This window comes from Globicephala melas, chromosome 2, assembly GCF_963455315.2.
Source record: "Globicephala melas chromosome 2, mGloMel1.2, whole genome shotgun sequence".
In the NCBI taxonomy this organism is placed as follows: domain Eukaryota; kingdom Metazoa; phylum Chordata; class Mammalia; order Artiodactyla; family Delphinidae; genus Globicephala; species Globicephala melas.
This window is the reverse complement of record NC_083315.2, coordinates 85,925,872-85,949,695: the sequence shown is the minus strand read 5'-3', so window position 1 is coordinate 85,949,695 and position 23,824 is coordinate 85,925,872. Positions and strand designations below refer to the sequence as shown.

Sequence of the window (23,824 nt, the reverse complement as noted above, 5' to 3'; positions counted from 1 at the left end):
TACAGCATTGCTCTAAACAGAATCATACCACCCCCGGGAAACACGTTTGGGGACGGAGGGGGAAACCACTGGCAAGGAAAAATCCAGGGGGACCAGCTGCTGTCTCCGGAGCCACGCTCCTAATGCCTAAGTTGGATATCATGCCGTCAGCGAAATCGTGAAGCTATGCCTCTGACACTGCTTTTCCATTCTCTCCAACTTCACTGGAGAATGGCTCTCCAGAGCAAATAAGATGAATCCATTAATAACTCCATCGGCCCGGGGTTTACCTTGACAAGCTCCTGTGCGGATATTTGGAATGAAGCCGCGCCGACAGGGGTGGGGCTGGGCTGGGCACATCTCACAGGGGTGGCCCCAGGCGCGGCCGACCGTGGCACAGCAGAGTGTTTTTGTACAGACAATCCCGCTGAGCTGTCCCTGGCACATCTGGTTGCTGATCACAGTAAAACACGGGCCTGTCCTGTAATCTGAAAATAAAGAAGGAGAATTCCATGAAAGTCCAGAAAAGCAGGAACTATCATGCGGAAGAACAGCTGGGCCTGTCTTCCTGGACTCCAAGTTGCGAAATGGTCTTCAGGAATAGAACCGCACATCACCGACTCCGTGTGGAGCCTCGGGCAGACCCTTCCGCCTCTGAGCCCCATTTACCTCACCTACGAAAATGAGGATAAAAACACTAGTTCCTATCCACTTTGAAGATACTGTTGTCAGGATCAGATGAGCTAATGGAAAATACTTTACAACCGTGACATGCTATCCAAACATGACATAATCATATTATTTACACATTCATTCACTTAAGAAACTGTATCAGTGACTATTATGAATCAGCCCCTATGCTTGATATAGGTGCTTCAGTGATTCAAAGATCCCAAATCCCTGCCCTCATAGAGTTTACAGTCTATTATTATTTAGGTTGGAGAAAGCAAAGAATTTCAAAACTTGCAACGAGGCAAGTCATGGCACCTTCTTCTCTGCAGTTTCTTGAAAAAGGGAAATGGTTACTTGTTTCTTTTGGATTGGGTCCACCTTATTTCAAATACAACAAACCAAGCAAACCAAAAACAAACAAACCAACCCCATTCAAAACAAAAAACCACAAGCAGAAATGTTAGATATGCAAAAGACATCAGGTATTTAAAGAGTGAGGGCACTGATCTGAAATCACTGTACCCCTTGGGCAAAAGGATCATCTTCAAGCAAACAGGGATAAGCTAAGACCACCACAGGAGAAGTTCCATGTCCAAGTAGTCTCACCAGTACAAAATCTGTCTCCTTTTTTTTTTTTTTTTTTGTAAAGGGAGAAAGTCAATCTGGATTCGGCAGCCAGCAAACAAGAAAGATTAAGATGTAGTGAGGACCAAAGCCAAGCTGTCCCCAGCCTCCCCGTGGGAGAAATCTGGGCCATAATAACCCTTTCTGTTCTACAGCGGCCTTGGCTGATAAGGGAGGCTGGGCCGTGGCAAGACTCGTGGGCTCCTATCCACCACCAGCACCGCACGCTTCCTCGTGTCATTTCTGGAAGTGCACAGATAAGAGTGCTTCCTATGAGTCTAGGGATGGACTAAATGACCCCGGTAAGTTCCTTTCACCACTGAATTCTACAGGTTTATGAAAATCACTGGGTGTGCTAATGAAACCACCGGGCTATACTTTCATTTTGATGTTCTTCTTTCTTTCTCCAAGTACCTCATGAGTCAGGATATGCAATTCGCTAAGGACAACTCTTTATCACAGCACCCACAAGAGTGAACAGGCTGAACCATGACAACATTTGGGCAATAGCTGACTCTTCCCAGCTTGTGTCCCACTATCCTGCGTATCCCCTCCTCCTGTCTCTCTGTTGCAATTACGATCCCATCTGCTCCCCATCACTAAATGTTCTTCCTCACTCTCCCTTCCTCCTTGCTGGAATGAGTCAGCCACCTGTGGTCAATGGCACTGCCCTAATGCCTGTGCTGGAAGATGAGCCTTCCAAGAAATTCCAAAGACAAAGCTTCACCCAGTCAAGCACAGCAAGAGGATTAGGCCCAAATTACGGCAGCACTTGAGAGATGGACACAATGGTCCAAACATGAAGTCCTCATCTCCACATCTCCCTCTCTCCATGCCAGTGCTTACCAAAGTGTGCTATGATGGGATGCAAGACGACCTTAGATTGTCTTCTTTTAATAGTCATGTATTAATTTCAATTTGAATTATTATTAAAAAGTACAAACCTGACAGACTCATAATTTCATAGATGTTTGCTATGATGAGAATGAATAAAAAAAACCTTTTAATTCAATTTAAAGAAAAATAGGGCCTCCCTGGTGGCGCAGTGGTTGAGAGTCCGCCTGCTGATGCAGGGGACATGGGTTCGTGCCCCAGTCCGGGAAGATCCCACATGCCGTGGAGCGGCTGGGCCCGTGAGCCATGGCCACTGAGCCTGCGCGTCCGGAGCCTGTGCTCCGCAACGGGAGAGGCCACAACAGTGAGAGGCCCGCGTACCACAAAAAAAAGAAAAATATTAAGTAAATACTAGTACAGAATATGCAAGTAGGCCAAAAATTGTGTAACCGGTACAGAAACACAAACAGCATTATCTTTCCAGAAAACCAACCTTAGACCTTTGCTCTCCTGGTGTCTCTACATTCTCTGGCCCAACTTTCCAGCCCTATCTCCTGATACTTCTTTAGTTTATTATTGTCTTTTTACTTGGTTTCTGCATTTTTTTACGCTGATTGCATTTTACTTTTATATTATCAAATTCTAAGTGTATTTTAATATTCTTCATAATATGCCAGATCTATTCAAAATCTGCTATCGTCTTCCATAGTTACTGTATTCAAACAAGGATACAAAAATTAAATGCTTGAGCTGTTGAGTAAAATCTCTGCCCTCATTTCAGTCTGTCAATAAAGAAAAAGTCACTCGGCACCATGGTGGTGTGCAACCAAGTCGCTCCTAAACACAGTAACTGCCTGAACAAAGTCAAATGCTGTAGCCATCATTCTTTCTTTGGCTCAGTTCTTCCAAATAGTACTTAGGGGCATTTATTAAATACTTCTCTGATAGATGGTTTCTTTCATATTATAATTTTTTTAACATCTTTATCGGAGTATAATTGCTTTACAATGGTGTGTTAGTTTCTGCTTTAAAACAAAGTGAATCAGCTATACCTATACATATATCCCCATAGCTCCTCCCTCTTGCGTCTCCCCATCCCACCCCTCTCTCTGATTGGAAAATAACTATTTCAGACAATTAGGAAAAGGCAGTACCATATAAATAAGAAAATAAAAATCACATGTAATTGCACTTAAAGAAAGTCTGATAACATATCAGTTATATTATCCTACATAATTATACATGTGTGTTTTATTTTTATCACTAAATGGGAATTATATCAAATATTCAATTTTGAATCCTGCTGTTTTTTTTACTTAACATCGCCGAAAGCATTTTCCCATGTAAATACTATTCTAACACACGGCTTTAATTGCTGCATAATTTCCCATCAAGTTATATCATAAATTATTCAATCATTTAATCTCATGCAACAGCCATCAAGATTTTTATGACTATATACATCTTATATTTGAGACTAGAAAGATCACAGCAACATAATCTTTCATTCAAAAAATAAATAAAACCTTCCATGTTAGGTAACGAGGAAGTAAATTTAGGTTTATTTCCTATTTTCCTCTTGACTTACTGAGACAAATGCAAATACTTTAATCAAATAGACTCTTGTTGGTATGCCATTTTTCAATCTTTAAAAAACATAATGGAACATGAATTTTAGTTTGCAGTTTTCAACACTGCTTGGATTTGTTTTTCCTCTTCATTTTGCCAAGATACTCCATGGAATTATCTTACATACGAGGATTGCAAAGATTCCAGGTACATGCAAATACAGTGTTTTGTGAGTGACACCAGCAAAATCAAGGTCCCCTAGAAAACGCTAGGAAAATCTGAGTCAGTCCTATCTAACACTGATTCATGACTTCAGACATGAATTCCTCATTGGAAGGTTTGCTTCAGAAGAAAAAATAACCCTAAGACTTTTCCAGGGTCAACAACTTTTTGCCCTCATTTCAATATGAAACACATGGAATAGAAAGAGCACTTGTTAATTCTGACAATATTCATTAGGCATCTCTGGAGCCCATAGGGATCCATCTTTACTACATACACTAAATATCTGGCAAATAGTTTGAGCATGTGTAACAGAATCTACGGACTTAACACATTTCCACACTAGATCCTTATCACTACAGACAAAGGGAAGAACCAGCTCATTTGATCATGCAGCTTAGTAAGTGGACATAAGTGGATTTGTAGAGTCAAATTTTCAACAAAAATGGCTGATTGCAGAGGGAGAGGCCTAATCTGGATGAAACAGAATTGGATCTAAAAATGCTTTGGAAGGTAAATGCTGTATTAACGTGGTTTTCAAATGTCATTCCGATTCGGCAGCATGTGCTTTTCGTCCTGTGCTTCATTTAGATTGCCAGAGTTATGCTGTTTTTAGTCCAATACTCCAACCACAGAAAAAATCTGCCCACACTCCCAATTCCTTACTAATAATCCAATTATTTACAATTATTCCCATAGCACTTACGTGATACTAGGCTAAATTTACATACTCTTTTTCAGACAGTCCCAGCTCTAGACAGGGAATGTGCTTAATTCAATGCTTGGATAATATCTGACTCATTCCCTCAACGTAAATCATTATTCCTCATGCAAATAAAGTATCGTATTAAAAACACTTTTTGTTCACAAGTTGCTCTACAATCACTTCCTTATAAGACCTCCATGAACTAGGGCAATAGGCCAAGACTTTCTAACATTAAAATGCAATTTTAATTGTTTTTAACTGGCTTACTCTAGTGTGGCTGGTTCATGGGAAATTCTGCATCTACATGTTCCCATTATGAGTGGTTAGGCTCAAGGATTGTTCCCCAGTCCCAACAGATTTGGCCTCAAGGCTTGGGATCTAACCAATGTATATCTGCAGCCTCTAATCCTCAGCTCCTTCCCAGCCCTGCAGCTCAGAATGCTGTGACCTGTGGTGTTACTTCACTTTCATTTGCAATCAGACTTCCCCCTGAAGCAAATGCATCATTCGCAGAAAAAGAACTGTAGTACAATGAATTCTTGTCACTCCTACCCAGTCACTAAACCACAAACTGCAGGGAAGGCACAAGGATATAATTTTGGGCACTAGGCTCCAATTATTTTAAATCCCTCTTTTCATAAAAATTACAAACAAAACAATGAGATATCAACTTATCCATGATAGAGAGGGTCACAGCATGCTTCTTCCTTCCAGGTAGTTTAGCCTGGGACACATTAAGCTCCTAACGTGTGGAATTTCAATACAACCTTTTGAGGAAGGAGGTCAGAGAACTTTTGGTCTGAGCAAAATGAAAGCAAAGAAGTTCCACGATCGTAATCAGTCTCATAATTGCTGCTGTTTCTTCTTACTCCAATCATTCTTACCCTTAGGACATAACCAAATCACCTAGGGATGTTGTGCAAAATACTGATGCCTGGTCTCACCCCTGTCCTCCCATATGCCTCCCTCTTGGAATGTGATTCAGTAGATGTGGCATGGTGGCGGGGCATCCATATTTTGTAAAAGCCCCCAAAGTGAGTTTGCAAAGTGTTTGCAAGGTAGCTGAATGCTCACCTGAAAGTCTAACCTTAGAAATGTGAGACAGCCCATAAGCTGGGATCATTGCCACTCAACAGAACTCAGTATCTTTCAACCAGGATAGACATTCTAATCACAGCAAAGTAGTATTCGTTTCCATAGTGTTGATTGACTATGAGGCACTTTATCATATTCTTTATTAATTATTTTGACCACAAGCTCACTAAACCAAACAACGAATCAAAATTTAAGAAGGCTAAACACCAACTACTCCACTGTCCTAATAGTCAACGGAATTCACGTTTCCAAGCTCTCCCTTCCCAGTGTCACAAAGCACATTTACATACATGGCATCACTCCACTACCACGATCTCCCCCTTCCAGCTTCCCTGTCCAGTGTGGGAGCTGGTACTTGAGTAAAATTCCAGGGGGATTCTCCAAGCAGGATCCAAAGACATTGATCAAACTTACCATCAGTAACGCCAAAAGTTAACTCTTAATTTCCTCCAGAATTGCACTACTGCAGACCACGCTGAAATCTTTCCACACAGCTGCTGATATGATGAAATACACAGTACTAAACATTATCTAAGAAGTTTAGGCCAAAAATAGTCAAAGCTTATATCAAGCTTCTTGACCAAGCTTCCAGTCAAGAGGGCATACGGGGATAGAAGAACAAGATAAATAACACCACAAGGAAGCAATCAGAAAACTCAGCCTGTGTGATTTTCAAAGGCAACTGGCCTGAACTTTTCCAAAAGTAAATGACCCCTCATACACAAAAAAAGAAGGTAGAGTTATTATTTTAGATTAAAAAGATATAATAACCAAAACTCAGTTGGACACTGTTTCAAAAAGAGACACCTAGGGAAGTTCTATATGGGCTGGATATTAGACGATATTGTGGAATTATTGTTCTCTTAGACATGATCATGGTATTACAGTTATATAAGAGATAGCCTTATTGTTTAGAGGTGGAGTGCCATGATGTATTCAATTTAATTTTCAAATCATTTAGCGAAACAGACCATAAATATATATATACAAATATATACACAATATATAATTACCATACATATATAATAATACATACTTATGTAATATGTATTATAAATTATATTGTACATTATATATTATATATAATTAAATATATAATGTATATTAAACATATACAAATTAAATATACATAAATTATATATAACATATAACATGTAGATAACTAGACATATAATATATACATATATTAGTATATTATACACAAATATATATATACACATATATACATACAGAGTATTATGTGTGTAAAAGTGGGAAAATGTTAAATATTTAGCATAGGTAGAAGGTATGTGGGTATACTTTATATTATTATTTCAACTTTAATGTAGGTTTGAAATTTTTCGTAGTAAAAGTTCTTGGGGAGGGATGGGAATTCCTTTCAGGGCTACTTGTACTATGCAATAGTGCGTCTCCTATTTCATTCAAGCTGTTTTTTTTTTTTTTAATGACACAATAAATTTTGAATCTAATTTCCAATCCATATGTTTCTATGAAATACTGCATGCAAGACTGCCTGTTAAACATGGTCTACACAATGTTATTTAAAGAATATGACCTTTTGGCAAATTTTTCTAAACTACACTATGCAAAATGTTTACTTTAAGCAACTGTATCTGCGATACAGCTTAATTGTATATAACTAATTTTTTTAAAGCACTTTAGAAATAAAGCATAGGAATAAGCACAACACTATTTCTGTGTTAATGTTTTCCTCTGTCTTTCAACTTCTCTAATTCATAAGTTAAAAGTATTGCCATACAAACTTTAATATAAATATCATTCAAAACTGCAGAAACAGGGACTTCCCTGGTGGCGCGGTAGTTAGGAATCCACCTGCCAATGCAGGGGACATGGGTTCTAGTCCTGGTCGGGGAAGATCCCACGTGCCACAGGGCAGCTAAGACCGTGAGCCACAACTACTGAGCCTACACTCTACAGCCTACGCGCCACAACTACTAGAGCCCGCGCGCCTAGAGCCCGTGCTCCACAAGAGAAGCCACCGCAATGAGAAGCCCACACACCGCAACGAAGAGTGGCCCCCGCTCACTGTAACTAGAGAAAGCCTGTGCGTGGCAACAAAGACAAAATGCAGCCAAAAATCAATCAATCAATCAATCAATCAATCACTTAATTAATTTTTTAAAAAACTGCAGAAACAAGGTGATTTGTTGTATAGCATTTAATCTAATAGACTAATAGACACAGACTAAGCAATTCACCAAAATCCAAGCCATAGTTCTGCGGACCCGATTTTGTGTGTCAGCAATTCAACTACAGAAAATTATTACCACATTTTATTCTGCTCCATGATGAAGAAAACAGTAAGCAATCTTGTTCAGGGAAGAGAATATCTCATTTCCAAATAATCACTTACCTGACATTATCCATCCCCTCACTGTACATCCTACAAGTCATTACTGATTGCCATTTTCCCCCAGAGTTATCTCTAAACTACTTTTACTAGAAAAAAACAAAATAGTTAGGGGATGGATAAAAGTCACATTCTGTTTTAGGTGATATATTTACCATCAAGATAATAAAATCACAGAGAGTGTCTTCATTTTTAATGGTCTGCAAATTCAACTTGAAAGAACCAGCTGGCTCTGATTTATTCACTTTTAAAACGGCTTGTATGAGTGCCACATTAAACCAAACTGCAGTTTCACCACAGAGCATCAGCTATCGAACAGCAAGACAAAAACAATAGTATTATATAACAATTTGATTTATTTGTTCTTTTATATTTTCTTCAAAGCCATGAAGTAGAAAACATTCTCTACCATCCAAAAGCAAGATTAACAACATAAGAGTAAAGGGCCCTATGATCAATGATATTCAATATAAAAATTTCCAGGACCAACATCTTCTTAGATCAACTCATATATCTCAAAAGTGCCCTGTAATACTGCTTAAGTTCCAAATATAAGTTCTACGAACAATGAATTAAATTTCCGAAGTATCCTAATAGAATAGAATAGAACCACATGGAGTTTAAAACCTGCTTGGGGGAGGAAGTCAACAAATACAGGTAAATACATTAAAAAGAATTATAGATTTCAGGTTGTGATTTAGTCTACAAATGAAATAAGCATGCTGCCATGATAAAAAGTAATTGCGGATACCTGACTTGGTAAAGGTTATCAGTGAAGACTTCTTGGAGGAGGTGACATTTAAACTGAGGCCTAAAGGCTGAGAGCAGACAAGCTGTGAAAATGAGAGTAAGCGCTTTCCAGGTTTCAGAGACAGCTGGGAGGTAGCCTGGCTTCTCTAGAAATGAGAGAAGGCCGCTGTGCACAGAGTTGAGAGAGGAAGGGGAATGGGGCACACGGTGAAACTGGAACATTAGGCAGGGACTGGATTACACAGCACAGTCTAGGCCACGGTAAGGAGTTTGGATTTGGCTCTAAACTCAACAGGAAGCCACTGAAAACACAATGTGTTAGTTTTAAAGAACTCTGATTAGGAGGTTCAAGAGTGGAAATGAGAAGAAACGTAGTAGTGGCTAAAGGAAGGTGGTGGTGTAGAAATGGAGAGAAGCCAACAGGTGGGGGATGTCCTTTAGTCACCCCGCGGGGGTGGCGGGGGAGAGGCGGGGGCAGGACCAACAGAGCTGAAAGATGGATTGGATGTGAAGGGTGAGGGAAACTGAAAAGACAAGGATGTCTCCTGGGTTTCTGGCTTCAGTAGCTGGATATACGGCCAGTCACTTACTGAAATGGAGAATCTGAGGGAAGACTAGGCTCTAACTACCAATAACTAGTATAAAAGTTCTTCACATTTTCACAATCAAGTCCCCAGTGAAGGACAGGTGATTTGAATCGATGAGGCTGGCTCTGCATAAAACTGTATTCTCTGTCAATCTTAATGCTATCAAAACAAAACCTATGTATAATGAAATTATGTCTTGGTCTGTGTATTTTAGCTTTTTCGTGAAATTTCTCATCCTTTTCTTCCTCTTTGTGAGCAAGCATTTAGTCGTATCACATTCAGATAGTTATATATATAAATTTTATGGTTGAAATTCATACTTCGAACACGTTTGGCCAAGTCTCACAGAAACCTGAGTGTAAAGTACACACGGCTCAGACCAACAATATGTGACGGAATCCTGGCGTGGTGGGTAGGATTTCCTCCAGGGGAACTTCACTGCTGCTTCTATGAAATGACAGGGCAAGGGAATCCAAGACCACTAGCATTCTAGCTGCCAGCCCTAAGTTCATTCTACAGGAAACAGATACATACCACATTCCAGTGATATTATCAATTCTCAGAGATCTGGTGAAAAACTTAAAGCAAGGACAAAAGTTCAGCCACTTAACCACAACTGAGAAGTGCCTCATATAAATATGGGCTTTCTGTAATACCAAGACAGAAAAACGACAGTGAGATAGTTTAGATATACTGGCTGGGAAGTGTTATTTCTAAATTGGCTTTTTACCAAATGTTCATTTGCTTATGGGTACGTGATACCTAGGTTGCTTCTCTCCCTCTCCCACCCCTACACTCTCACACACATACACACACACACACACACACACACACACACACACAGCACAGAACTATGCTAATATACAATACTATCAAGTAGTTCTCAAGGTGACCCTCCTATTCTCAGAATTTTTCTTTGGAAGAAAATGTCTGATGAATGAAAAATTCCTGAGACTGTTTCCAGCTCGAGGTCTGGCGCTGAACTCAACTGAAGACAGACAAGTTGGAAGAAAGAACAAGCATTACTCAGAACACGTGAGTGAACCGTGTAGAAGACAGGCACCGAAGCTGAGAGGATGGGCGGGGCCGCAGTACCAAAACCCACTCAGTAGGTTTAATTAACCAACAAAAGGAGATTCCTGAGGAAAATCTGTGCGTGCTCAGATATCCAAATATGGCAGAGACCAAAGACTTAAAAGCATTAGAGCCTCAGAACTGCATTTTTGCTGTTACTTTACAGTCATCCATTTTTAAGATCTATCCCACGGACTGAGAATGTGTCACTAACTGGACGATCATGGTGGCCTCTTGGCAGCGTCACTGGTAACATACAAGTTTTGATGTTCTGGGACATTTATATGTTTGTACGTGATAACTGTTTTTACAGCACAGGATAGCAATTCTACAAATATTGCATCATGCTCTTTGGAAGCATTATAATAATTATGTCCCAGACATCCCAGGTTCATGATCTGAAGAGCTGAATGTTAATACTATAATATATAGGCAGATAGGCCAATCTAGTTGTAGCTAAGTTCTGCCTAGTGCAGCCAGTGGGAGAATGCTGTATGGCTCAGAAATGTCCACTCTATAGAACTGGTAAAAAAATCTAACGTTGTGCCTGAGACTACGAAGTCTACAACTATTCAGTCGTGTCCTGTCTGAACATTAAAGAGGCACTGTGTTACTCTGCTCTCTTACCACTTACTAAAGATTTACATCAGCCTGGCCAGACATTGGGGTTTCATCTCAGGCTGTTAGTTAGATACGTGTGGAAAGTGTATATGGTTAGAAAATAATAAGAGACAGCATTAAAAGTGGTTTAACATGCCCCAAGAGGCAAGCCGAACACCACAATTTTCTCCAACTGTGGAAGAAAAAACAACTTGAGCCAGATTTTGGCTCTCTGGATGTATGAACAGGTCTATATTGTATTCCCCTGGATATTTACGAAGCATGTTAACAATAATTAAAATTGAATTTCCAAACCTTTCAGGGTAAAAGTTAGGGATATAATATCCACGACCTTGGAGAGTGTTATAATTCAATCTACATCGTATTCACCATCCTGGGATTTAACTACTGATATTCAAAATTCACAACTCCTGCACACAGCAAGTGCTCTTAAGCTCTATGCCTGTGCAAATACCTTCTACTCCAATGCATGGTCCACTTCCGACAATAGTTTTACAGCTAAAACGTAGTGCTGCTGGGCTGTTAGCATTCGAATTTCCTTAGTCTGGGGTTCTTAACTTGAAGATCACACTTGGGACTCAGGAGACCCAAAGGTGCCCTGAAGTTGGATGTAAATCACACGTAGCAACATGGTAGACCTGGAGACATGGCAAAGTGAACCTGGTATCTGAGTGCCAGGTCCAAGCAGGCCAATCATATGTTCTCTTCCAGAAATTTGGAAATGGGATGGAGGAGCGCTGGTCTTAATCTTTACAGTGGCTGGAACCTCAGGTGATGCTACTCGAGAGCTGTGGGCCAGTATGTACTGGAAGCAGCACGGAGCAGACCTTTTACATGGAGTAGGGACCAGGTCTGCAGGGAGGACCAAGGACAGAGACCACGTGGCACCAGGGAGAGGTGAGAGAGGATTTGGCCCCTGCTCCCAGCCCTCAAAAAAGCCCTGCTGCACCACTGCCCTTGAGTTCCTGGGACACCCTCGTTCCTCATAACAAATCTCCCTTTCTGCCTCGTAAGCTAGTTTTGTTGCTTCACCAACCGACTTCACCCAACACAGTGTGTGCATTTGTACCTTTTTCACCAGATTCTTAAAAGTATCAAAAAAGGTAATGAGCCTCTGCACTATTTAATAAAAAGGCATTCATAAGAGTGTGCCACTACTTTGATAACTTGTCCAGATTTATCTGAGTTTTATAAAATATATAACTTTACATTCTCAAAGAAAAGTGAAAATACAAAACCCCTCCCAACACAAGCCCAAACCAAAACCACTTCAGCAAGATGTCCTTGTCAGCAAGGGGGCCACAGAGAAACAGAGAAACTTGAAGGAAAATTATCACAGACATACATAAATCGGTAGCTAACTCCTCATAACACACAAAGCTCTAGCTGACTATCCCCAAATGGCAGCAGGCAACTGTTGATGATTTTTTTTTTTTTACATCTTTATTGGAGTATAATTGCTTTACAATGGTGTGTTAGTTTCTGCTTTATAACAAAGTGAATCGGTTATACATATGCATATGTTCCCATATCTCTTCCCTCTTGCGTCTCCCTCCCACCTCTCCCGGCGGTCACAAAGGTCACAAAGCACCGAGCTGATCTCCCTGTGCTATGCGGCTGCTTCCCACTAGCTATCTACCTTACGTTTGTTAGTGTATATATGTCCATGCCTCTCTCTCGCTTTGTCACGGCTCACCCTTCCCCCTCTCCATATCCTCAAGTCCGTTCTCCAGTAGGTCTGTGTCTTTATTCCTGTCTTACCCCTAGGTTCTTCATGACATTTTTTCCCCTTAAATTCCATATATATGTGTTAGCATACGGTATTTGTCTTTCTCTTTCTGACTTACGTCACTCTGTATGACAGACTCTAGGTCTATCCACCTCATCACAAATAGCTCAGTTTCGTTTCTTTTTATGGCTGAGTAATATTCCATTGTATGTATGTGCCACATCTTCTTTATCCATTCATCCGATGATGGACACTTAGGTTGTTTCTATCTCCGGGCTATTGTAAATAGAGCTGCAATGAACATTTTGGTAAATGACTCTTTCTGAAATATGGTTTTCTCAGGGTATATGCCCAGTAGTGGGATTGCTGGGTCATATGGTAGTTCTATTTGTAGTTTTTTAAGGAACCTCCATACTGTTCTCCATAGTGGCTGTACCAATTCACATTCCCACCAGCAGTGCAAGAGTGATTTTCTCTCACCTGTTTAGGCAGACTACAACACGGGGGTAGAACTGAAAAGGCAGTAAGCCTCAACAGTCAGGAGGCCTGCCTTTCAGTCTCAGCTCAGCAACTAATCTCCTGGGACTCTTGAGTCAGACCCTCCACCTGTCTGATGGACTTCAAGTGGCTGAGCCATGGACCACTCAGATGCCCTGGTGGCCTTTCAGCTGGCCTGAGTCAGGACGGCAGCAACCAGGTTGGGGAGGGAAGATTGTTTCCATCACCCAAGAAGAGCAGAGTGTTGAGTAGAAAGATGTGTCTGACAGGAACTCATTCTTCTACCAGACTTGCTCCTCCTATACTTGTTATTTTGGTGAAGGGTGTCATCATAGCCCAGATCACCCAGTCCACAAACCTGGGGGTGGGAGTGTCACAGAAGCCCTCGTACCCCGTACTCAACCATCCCCACAAACCCTGCAGACTTTACCATCCCAACAGCTTCTGAATTTGCCTCTCCTCTGTAGCCCAGCTGTCATTGCCTTGCTCTAGATCCCCTTTTCTTCTAACCTGCAGGAGTGAACTTAACTGAAGTTGGAACCTAAGGTGCTTTGCAAAACGGTCCCTACCCAGTTTTGTCTCTTGCCACTCCCCTATGTGCAGTCCCTCTCTAGTGACACTGAGCGAAATGTAGTTCCTCAACTCATGGTGCTGTTTCCAATACATATGCCTTTGCAAATGCTGTTCCCTCTGCCTGGAATGCCCTGTCTCCCCTATTTTTCCAGCTAACTGCCCTTCTGGAAGTCTTCCCTGACCACTTTCCTCTTCCTCCCTCTGTGGCACTAATTAAACTCCATAGTAATTGCTGACTTATATAACTACCTCTTATCAGACTGTGAGCCTTAAGGACAAATATTTTATCTCATTAAACTTTGCATCCCCAGGGCCTAGACTAGTTTCTGGGTACATAACAAGCAGGCGAGTACTTTTAAATGGATAAATATGGAAAATTCCATATCTTCCAAGTTATTCCAAATCCATAATCATTTACACTTTCACCCCCTTTGCCCAAGCTATAATTTGCTATGTGTGATTCCCTGAATCTATCATATTTGATTTATACCCTAAGTCTCAAATCATCAATGGACAGTCAGCCTTTAGATCAGTTTCTTCTACCGCCTGGGGTTGCATGAGTAATAAATCAAACCATGTACACAAAATACCTACCAAAGGTCCTAGTTCTTCTACTTTTCCCTTTCTCCCACACAGAACATGGTTACAGACTGCTAATCTCTTCAGCTACTCTTAAAAACAGATAATGAGGGCTTCCCTTGTGGCACAGTGGTTGAGAGTCCGCCTGCCGATGCAGGGGACCCAGGTTCGTGCCCCGATCTGGGAAGATCCCACATGCCACGGAGCGGCTGGGCCCGTGAGCCATGGCCGCTGAGCGTGCGCGTCCGGAGCCTGTGCTCCACAACGGGAGAGGCCACAACAGTGAGAGGTCCGCATACCGCAAAAAAAAAAAAATAATGCTGCTGATGCCCAGATGACAGGACATATACCTTTTAATCTGTTTCTGTTTTGAAGAGCTGATAGATTTGTTTTAAGTCATCTCTACTCTCTTGCTTGGCCCCCTCTCTTGAACAATTGCTGGGATTTGCAAAATAGAGCAAAAGGAAAGGCTGACGTGCAGATCAGGTCCAAGCCTGGATTCGTGAAGCCCTGCCCTGTGCATGTTAAAAGGCACAGGTGGACAGCTGATCCAGCCCCATCCACAATCACTTTCTCCTTAGCCACCTTCTAGCTAGTAGTGAACACGTGCCCAGGTCTGGTCAAGAAGATGCAAGAGGAGACCTACAGGGTGGAGTGTCAAAGAAAGCTTTTCATTCTCTGATAAAATGAGACACACTCATCTGGACTGCCCCCTTGTCCCTTATCCTTTTCACCCTTTTAGAAAGATGTGATGCCTGTAAGTCCATCAGCCAGCTTGCAATCATGAGGACAAAAGTCCATGCACTAAGGGTGGTAAAGCAGAAAGAAAAAAAGAGCCTTTGATGACATTTTTGATACCTCCAAATCCATTTGTGACATAAGAAAAATTAACCCCTAATTTGTTTAAGCCACCTTGGTTAGGTTTTCTATTACTTCATACAAACTCATTTCTAACTGAGACACCAAGTACATAAATTTTGTTGTCATTCAACATATATATAAGCGAATGATCCAAGAATAAGATATTGCATTCCTCGAATTTTTATGTAGCACGTATTTTAAAGATGGAGAGCAAAAATGACTAAGCAAAGCAGGTCAAGTGCGTAAATAAATTTCACCCAAATTCAAAAGAGAATTCCAGATATTATTCCTTCATGAACTCATATGCTAAAAATCAACTTAATTTTCCTTCCTGGCAACTGGATAAGGTGTCTAGCGTTGGGACATGAGTAGCCTCTGCTAACCCGCCTTAATACTCTGCTCTCTGATGTACACACATTTTAAATTAATCAACAGAGAAATGGTCATATGTATCATCACCATCACAAGAGTTACTGGCAACTCTCATTGGTAAAATACATTCCATTTTTTTTTATATAAGCTCACTGATACCTCTGTTTGAATAGACCATGATTCTCTATCCTATTTTCCTAACAGTTGAGGTATTTTTAAAGTGATGTCCCCCATATACATCCCTTAACTGGAAATAAAGACCACTATCCCCTCCCCCAGGTTCCCAATTGATATATGTATTCAATTTGTTACCATAACAATCATAAACAAATACAGTGGACATCTGGAACGAATGGAATTCTGGAGCTATTCCCAAACAGTGGCAATTTCAAACTATATGTCAATAAGAATGTACTGAACAGAAAGCAAAGAACTATGTAAATGCCGAGGAGGTTGGTGGGTCCAGAGAGGCTGGAAGGTAGTTATTGCCTTTGTATTAACACGGGGAATTAGCCTTGAAATAGGGTAACAGTGCTAATACTTTACGCAGACACAGATGGTCTATACAACCAATAAAAACGAATTCTTAGCTTCATACTCTGTTGTTTTGTCTCAGAGTAGGGGAAGGGAAAGGGTGGTACATAAACTTTTATCACACTTTCTTTTCCACTCCCCTCCCCTCATTCCTTTGTGAGTAGAACTGGTTTTTGCCTGTTTGTTTGTTTGTTTGTTCTTAATCCCAGTTGTTAATTTGAAAAGATTTATCCAGACCTTGGAAAGCTTCCTAATGACAAGTCTGATTTGAGAGAAATGCTTAGCCCTTTAACACAGGAAATTCCATAATTATGAGCTTGTGTGCTTCAAAAATTTATGTATAAGATGAGTACTGGAACCTCTCATTTTAGAATTGGAAAGAAACTTATAGAAGAAGGAAAAGAAATCAAACATTTAAAGAGCATTGTGCTGGCTACTTTTACATGCGGTCTCACCCAATTCTCACAAGTCTCTGAAAGAGATTCCTGCCCCATTTTATAGAAGAGGAAACTGAGGCTCAGAGTAAAGAAAATTGCCCAAGGCTATACAAATGTTAAGTGGCAGAATGAAAATCCTAATTTTGGTATTTCTGATTCTAAAATCTGTGCTTTTCTCACTATACTACTTTGCCTTTCTCAAAGAGATAATATAATTTATACAAGGGTAAATGAAAACTCAGAGAGGTGAAGTAATTTTTCAATGTCATAAAGTAAATTGATGGCAGATGGAATTAGAACTTCGATCTCTCATATCTTAGATCAGGCCCTGTCTGTTACTTCATACCTCCTCTTAGGTCTCATTTTTTTTTTTGTCTTCATGTACCCCAGGATTAAATCACAACCCTTGAGATTAAAGCAGTGTTTGTATCAGTGTCTGTATCTCACTTCCCATACTCTTAAATCTTGAGTTATATTTAAACCCTCAGGGTGGTGTTGAGGTGTTTGCATGAAATGCAAATTATTCCAATTTTGTTTTTATTAACATTTTCACCTTAAACCAGGATAGCACAGAAGCAATTTTGGTGTCAGTTGAAAAATATATGCATTAAAATTGATGACAGAGGTAGTTATCTCTGTGGAATGAAGCCATCGATGGGATGGGGAAGCTCAAATAGGTATTGGCATTGTCCGACTGCTTATGTTGGGTGGTGTGTATTCTTTTATTAGCTTTGTAACTAACATATATATGACATATATTTTTAAATGTGTCATATGTTACATTGAAAAAGTATTAGAAAGAGAGAAGGTTAATCCACATACACATTGTATCTGCAAACTAAGGTATAAGTGACTAATACAGCTATGTGACCCTGGGCAAATTATTTACTCTCTCATCTTCACTTTTCTTAATTATAAATAAGGATAACAATAGCCAGCGTGCTTGTAAGAATAATATGAGATAAAGGATGTAAAATAATTAATCTTGTATAGTATTAGCTCTTTTTATTCTATGACAATGATACTGTGATGCCTCATTTGATTGGTTTCTTTTTCACATAAGATGCCTCTTTAGATAGGTTTCTTCTGCATCAGATAGAACTGACCCTCATTTGTGCACTATTCAAACATAAGACCATGTATAATGTACATTAATTTCATCTATATATGTTATGTATGTCCATATCTATGTAAATTTCACACACTGTTCCTTTGTGTCTTGTTTCCTTCCTTGTTCTCCTTGACCCAAGACTAAAGGTTCCCAGCACTGAGAATCTGTGCCCAGTTAAAGGCTGTCAGGCTGATCCCAGCTACTCGTTACTGAGGAATGTACACAGTACCTGTTAACCCAGCTTGAGCTTCAGAGCTCTGATCCACCTGTGCAGACTCACCCCACCCCACGTCTACACACAGCACAGAGATCTGGGAAAACTATTTGGCATGGTCTGTATTATCCAAGAACATGGCTGGTTGTCTCATCCCAGAATGCCCTTCCCCCCTTCAAAAGCCTTCTCATCTTTCAAGCCTAAACTTAAACATTTCATCTTGGGGGAAGCCCAAGGAACACACACCATCCCTGTTTCAATCGAAATGAACATCTTCATCTTCTGAGCTCTCCTGGCGCATTGCCTTTACACTGCCTATTTGGCATTCACACCATCTGGCCTTGTGGCATAGATAGAAGCATACAGGTATAGCCTACTGAATGGTAAATTCCCTAGTAGGAGGGATAGTCTCTCGTGTGTCTCTGACTTCTCATCCCCTATCCCCAAATGCCAGGAACAGAAGATGCTTAATATATATGTTGGTTGAACCAAGCTGTTAACCGGATACAAAAATTGTTCTTGCTTTCCTTTGGGTCATGCACAACCACTAGCAATTATACACATTCCTTAGATGAGCTCATGTGAAGTTAATTAATTCTCCAACTCAGCAGGTTATCAGAACTGAATGTACCCAGCTCATCTACATGGTAAGATAATAAACAAGTTTTTGCCTGCTAAATTTCTAATGGTGGTCTCTGAAAGAATCTTTCCATCAGCTGTATAACTCAAGTCTCTCCCAAATAGAGGATTTAAGTGAAAGGGCTTTTTAAAGGTAGTAATGTACCTAATCACCACAAATACCTTATCTCTCAAAGACAATTTTGCTCTACATCGTTTCAGGAGAAAATGCGACATCTATGAATTTAATTTTTACCCTCACAGATTATAACCATGCATAGGTTAACAGCTTAATGGGGGTAAGGTTTTAGGTGAGTACAGCAAACCTCAAAGGTTAGTGGCTCTCTTTCTGTATCAGTGGAATCTTGGCACAGTTTTGGAAGAGTCTTTATGACTCACCTTCAATTTCCATCTACTCACGGAATAAAACCACCATGAAATAGGGGTTGGAAAGAAAGATTTAAAATCAAGCTTCATCCATGGCAGATTCTAAATCCAGCCAATGCCAGCCAAGTATGAGCTTGAAAGTGCTCATAAGAAGAGGCAAGGTTTTACAAAACAATCCTCTCTGATGAGTTAAGTACAAGTGAATCAGAAACATATGGGTTAAATTCCCCTTGAAATACCCATGGATTTAAAATTAAGTGGAAAAGTGCTTGGCACAGCATAAATTCCAAGCATCTGAAATGCAGTTAACAATCATTTTCTTTGAGACCTTAACAAGAGAGTCTCCCTCCAATTTCTTGCACAAAAGGCCAGGTAGGACTTTTTATGTCAGCGGCAGGTACATCTCACAGCGAAGATAGCGGCTGTCCACACAAGGAGTCTGATTTGAATTCCAGCCATGCCCACTGTGCCGCTCAATACCTTCATGCATCAAGTGGAGATAAGGACAGCTCCTCATATGGTGGTTAAGGTTTAGGTGAAATATTATATGTCAAATACCTAGAAGGGTCCCAAATACACAGTTTTTATTAGTAATACTTTTGAAATCATCACCCAGAAAGGGGCTGATAACACAGTGATTTCACTTAAGAAAAAGCTTCTTAAAGATACATTACTAAGCAGAATCACCTGCCCCAACTCACAGATTTTTTAGGATGCCCTTCTTTGTGGCAGACTGTATCGGTGTAGGAAGGGATCTGAGGTTCCCCAGCTCAAGACTAAGAGGAGTGTTGAGTGCACACGACAGAGCTGCAACAGAAAGAGTCTGTGCTTTGTGGAAAGAAGCAGTGTGGCAGGTGGAAGGATGAGCACTTAGAATCAAAATCTCCATTTATTCAAGAGTTTGTTAACATTATGTGAATCCCTGGCTTCTAGGATCAAAAAGGTCCTAACTTTTCATTACAGATGAAAAAACAGATGAGGGCAGAGAAATGACTTGCCCAAGATCACATGGCTATTGAAAAGCAGAGCCAGCACTAGAACTTGTTTCCTGCCTCCTAGTCCAGTACTATTCTCACTAAATCATGTTACTACTCTGGATGTGAGCCTGATAAACTCCGGTTCCAAGTGGCAATTGGTTTCCCCTCCAGGGGAGTGATGGAAGGGGCAGCAGAGTCCTTTTTAACTTTGTAACATGCCAGAGATGGCGTCAAGAAAGCCAGGTTTAAACCAGGTCAGCCAGAAGGGTTTGTCTAAAGCACAGCTGAGCAAGCTCCATTTAAGCCAGTATTCCATCAGTACGACGGGTGTGTCAGCGACAAAGTTGAGTGAACTAAGTTCACGCCAAGTATTCATTGAGAAGGCTAGGCAAGATGGGTCCAGGTTGGGGAAGGGAAAAGAAAGGGATGAGGTGAAGGTTTCAGGAAAGGTACTAGGCAACTACTGGGTTTTTCTCTATGGCATCTTTCCTCCACTGGGGCTGCTCTGAGCATACTTAGCTGTTTGCGGAGGGGACCTATGACGTTGGCCATCACTTGATAGGTTTGCATTTGCAAGGTTCTCACTGAACACAACATTGTAAATCAACTACACTTCACATAAATAAATAAATAAATAATAAATAAACTTAACACTCACCTTAAACACTATGCCTAAAACATAATTAAGGTACCACCAGGAGATGAATTTGCTGGGATTAAGGCTTTGAGGTCTGAATAACTAGGCTTCCCTTTGGTGGCTAAGTCACAAGTTAGAGTGGCTTTATTCTCCACTCAAATATGTTTTCCTGTAAAAGAACAACCCACACAGGCTGGTCATAAATAATAATTCACACCCCACGTCCTCTTAGTCAAGTCAAGCTACCACCCAACCCCATTTTCCATCTCCCTACTTGAATTCTCTTTACTCCATCTAAACTGCTCAATCTTTGATCCTATAACAAATTTTATAAATTTCTAGGCATATACATTTGTTTCCCTCAACTATTCCCCATCCCAGAATACCTTCCCCCAGTTTATTTAAGTAGTATAGTTCACGATATAAAGAATTATAAATACTTGGGTATCATTTTGAACAACATTTCAACATTATTACGATGAGGCTTAGTTTTTTGATATCTTGGTAATTTCAGAAGGGAGGGTTTAAATTATTAGAGCTATTCCAAGCCAGGATATAAAACCCTTTCTAAGCAGGTATTCCCTAAAGTGTGGTAAAGAGAAGCATAAATTATCTAACTCATCTTATAGCCCAGTCAAGCAAAGCATGAAGTTATTTTGCTAAAGTAAAGGCCATTTTGGCACATTGACAACTAGCTTTGGAAATTCTACACATATGAAGTTGGGCAGAATTATGAAAAGGCCCCCAAAATCATATAAAATATCTGGCTACAGTATGTACTGATACAAAAACAGAGATAAATGAAGAGCAGAGAGCTCAGATTCAGAGAGAAAATTAAGTGGGAATGGACATCAAATGTGTTTTCAAAGAAGCAAAGCCTCTTTGGGGTGATACGGCTGGGTCTGTTTTTCTGATAGCTAATTTTTATAAAGCCACGTGATCTCTGAAGTCATGTAAGAGTAGCTATAGGTGCTGTATAGCTCCAACTTTCTTGTTAGAGCTTACTCAGGGAGCTGTGGAGCACTGCATATTCAGCCATATACACATCCTTATAGCGGAGCCCTGCTTACCTGGTTTTCCACAAAGAAAGCTGTTTCAGAGCCCTTGGAATTCACACGGGGAACAAGAAGTGCTATTATTCAGACTAAGAAGCAGGTGAATAAAAAGCCCTGCCCTCACTCAACATACGCCCCAAGGGTTTTGGTAAATGCAGAGCAGAAACCAGGGGTCTGCTTAGAAATAAGCTTTACTTAAAGTTACTGGAAATATTGAATGCAGAACACCAGAAAAGGGAGTAAGAGGACTGTGCACTGCAAACCATTTTCTCTATCTTAGGTATGTGTTCCTTCGACAATTTATTGGCTAGAACAGCCTGGTTCCTTTCTTAACAAATTGTAGCCACAAATATATTATGTCTAAGGAATTTTGAGACCCCTTCGAAAGGCAGCTCGATCCAATCCTCAAGGCTCCAGGCACTTTCAGCATCGGCAGAGAGCTCTCCAGGAAGTCTGGTGGGTGGAGGCTGGGTTCCCCCAGACTGAAACCCAAGAACTCTCTCATTAGAGGTGTCTGACTCAAGCAAAAGGCCTGCCGAGGACACAGACCAAGGATAGGCAGGCAGACCTCGTCAAGGAGCCAGGGACCCGAGCAAAGCACAGTTTTTACAATCCTCAAAAACTGTCTGCCAACCCAGGCAAGCTATGAACCTTGCCTGTGTCCATGTGAACTAAGGAAACAATGTAAACTGTCCTCAATTCCCAGAATGACTGGGTAAACGCTAAGACTTTGAACTGTCGAGAGGTTTCCGCAGCGTTCAATTGCAGAATGGATTCACTCTGGCAGTGGGGAAAAGACTGAAAGAGATGATGGCATATAAAAAGATGAGGGTGATAGAGCAACGTTTTCCTCTCTGGTAGCAGAAAAGCAATGAACAAATTATACTGAAGAGAAAGACTAAAAGTACTTTATCTGCAAAACCCTTTTTTCACAGAGACAAAGCCTGTCAAATTGTTGAGTGCGCCCATCATTTGCTGTCGGTCATCAGTTATCTGCAAGGGGGAGTTTGTCTGTTTCTACTTCATATATGAGGGAGGCAAAATGAGGTAACGGATTACAAAATGAGGTAACACAGGAGAAGCCAGGCTGATAGAATAAACAGTTTTGAGGCACGAATGCAGAATTCACAGGCCCATCTTTTACTAATGAACACAGTAAAGGTGACTTAAATTGAAACCAAACTTGCCCTTGGTGTTGGCAGGGATTGGTTAAATTTTCTCGACAACACACCCTTATCTAAAACCATACTATGCATTCTTAAACATGAAGACAAAACAGGCCTGTGGTGAAGCTCACACATTGAAAACCAGTATTGGATTCTGGTTAGTAACCTGGCTCCACCACCTACAATACAATTATTCAAATCACTTGATCTCTAAGCTTCTGTTTCCTTATCTATAAAAGCAGGATAGTATTTTTCTCAGAGGGGTGTGGTGAGCTTTAAATGAGATGATGCATAACAAGTGCTTACCCCAGTGGGCGCTCAAAGAGAGTTCCTATTATCATTTATGGAGGAGAATGTTATTCGCTGGGAATTGGAATTCCCCACCCTCTTGGTAGTTAGGTGCATGGTTTGTGCTATGCAATACAAGAACTTCTAGTATATTTATAATGTGCATTTGGAATGTACTGAACTTGTATGTTCTCCTTGGTCTTCTTCATATACGCATGTTCTGATACTATAATTACAATGCGAGCTCCTAAAATTAAGGACCCATGGCTTCAATTTCTTTTGGACTTCTCCAAAGACTAACAAAAGTTGACTGAGCGCTGAATAGCTCATACACTCAAGGACTTTAATTCTGGAAGGAGCCTTGGAAATTGTCCAATCCATGCCACTTCATGTCACAGTGGAAAGAATCTGGTTGTGGAAGTTAGACGCCCCACACCTATGTGACCCTCCCTAAACAGACTAAGCTCTCTGGGCCATAACTTCCTCATCTGAACAATAGAGATGGTACCATACTATTCGCCCCCTCAGGGTTATTGTGAAGGTTAAATAAAATAATGGCGAATTGAAAAGGAGTGAGCTTTCATCATTATTATTACAGACTAGAAAACTACGTCTCAAGAGGGCTGAGTGATTTGCCCAAGGTCACCTGAATTCCCAGTGATGAGTGGTCTGTCAGGGAGGGCT

General features: G+C 40.6%; 1 protein-coding gene across 2 annotated transcripts in view; it reads right to left on the bottom strand.

The window, feature by feature from the left end:
- The window catches only part of FBN1 (fibrillin 1), a 252,069-nt gene that overhangs the window by 138,560 nt on the left and 89,685 nt on the right, over positions 1-23,824 (bottom strand). For both annotated transcript variants that reach the window (XM_030842674.2, XM_060294282.1), the window contains exon 6: positions 270-467. In XM_030842674.2, the coding sequence (XP_030698534.1) occupies positions 270-467 (198 nt within the window). The remainder of the gene's footprint in view (positions 1-269; positions 468-23,824) is intronic.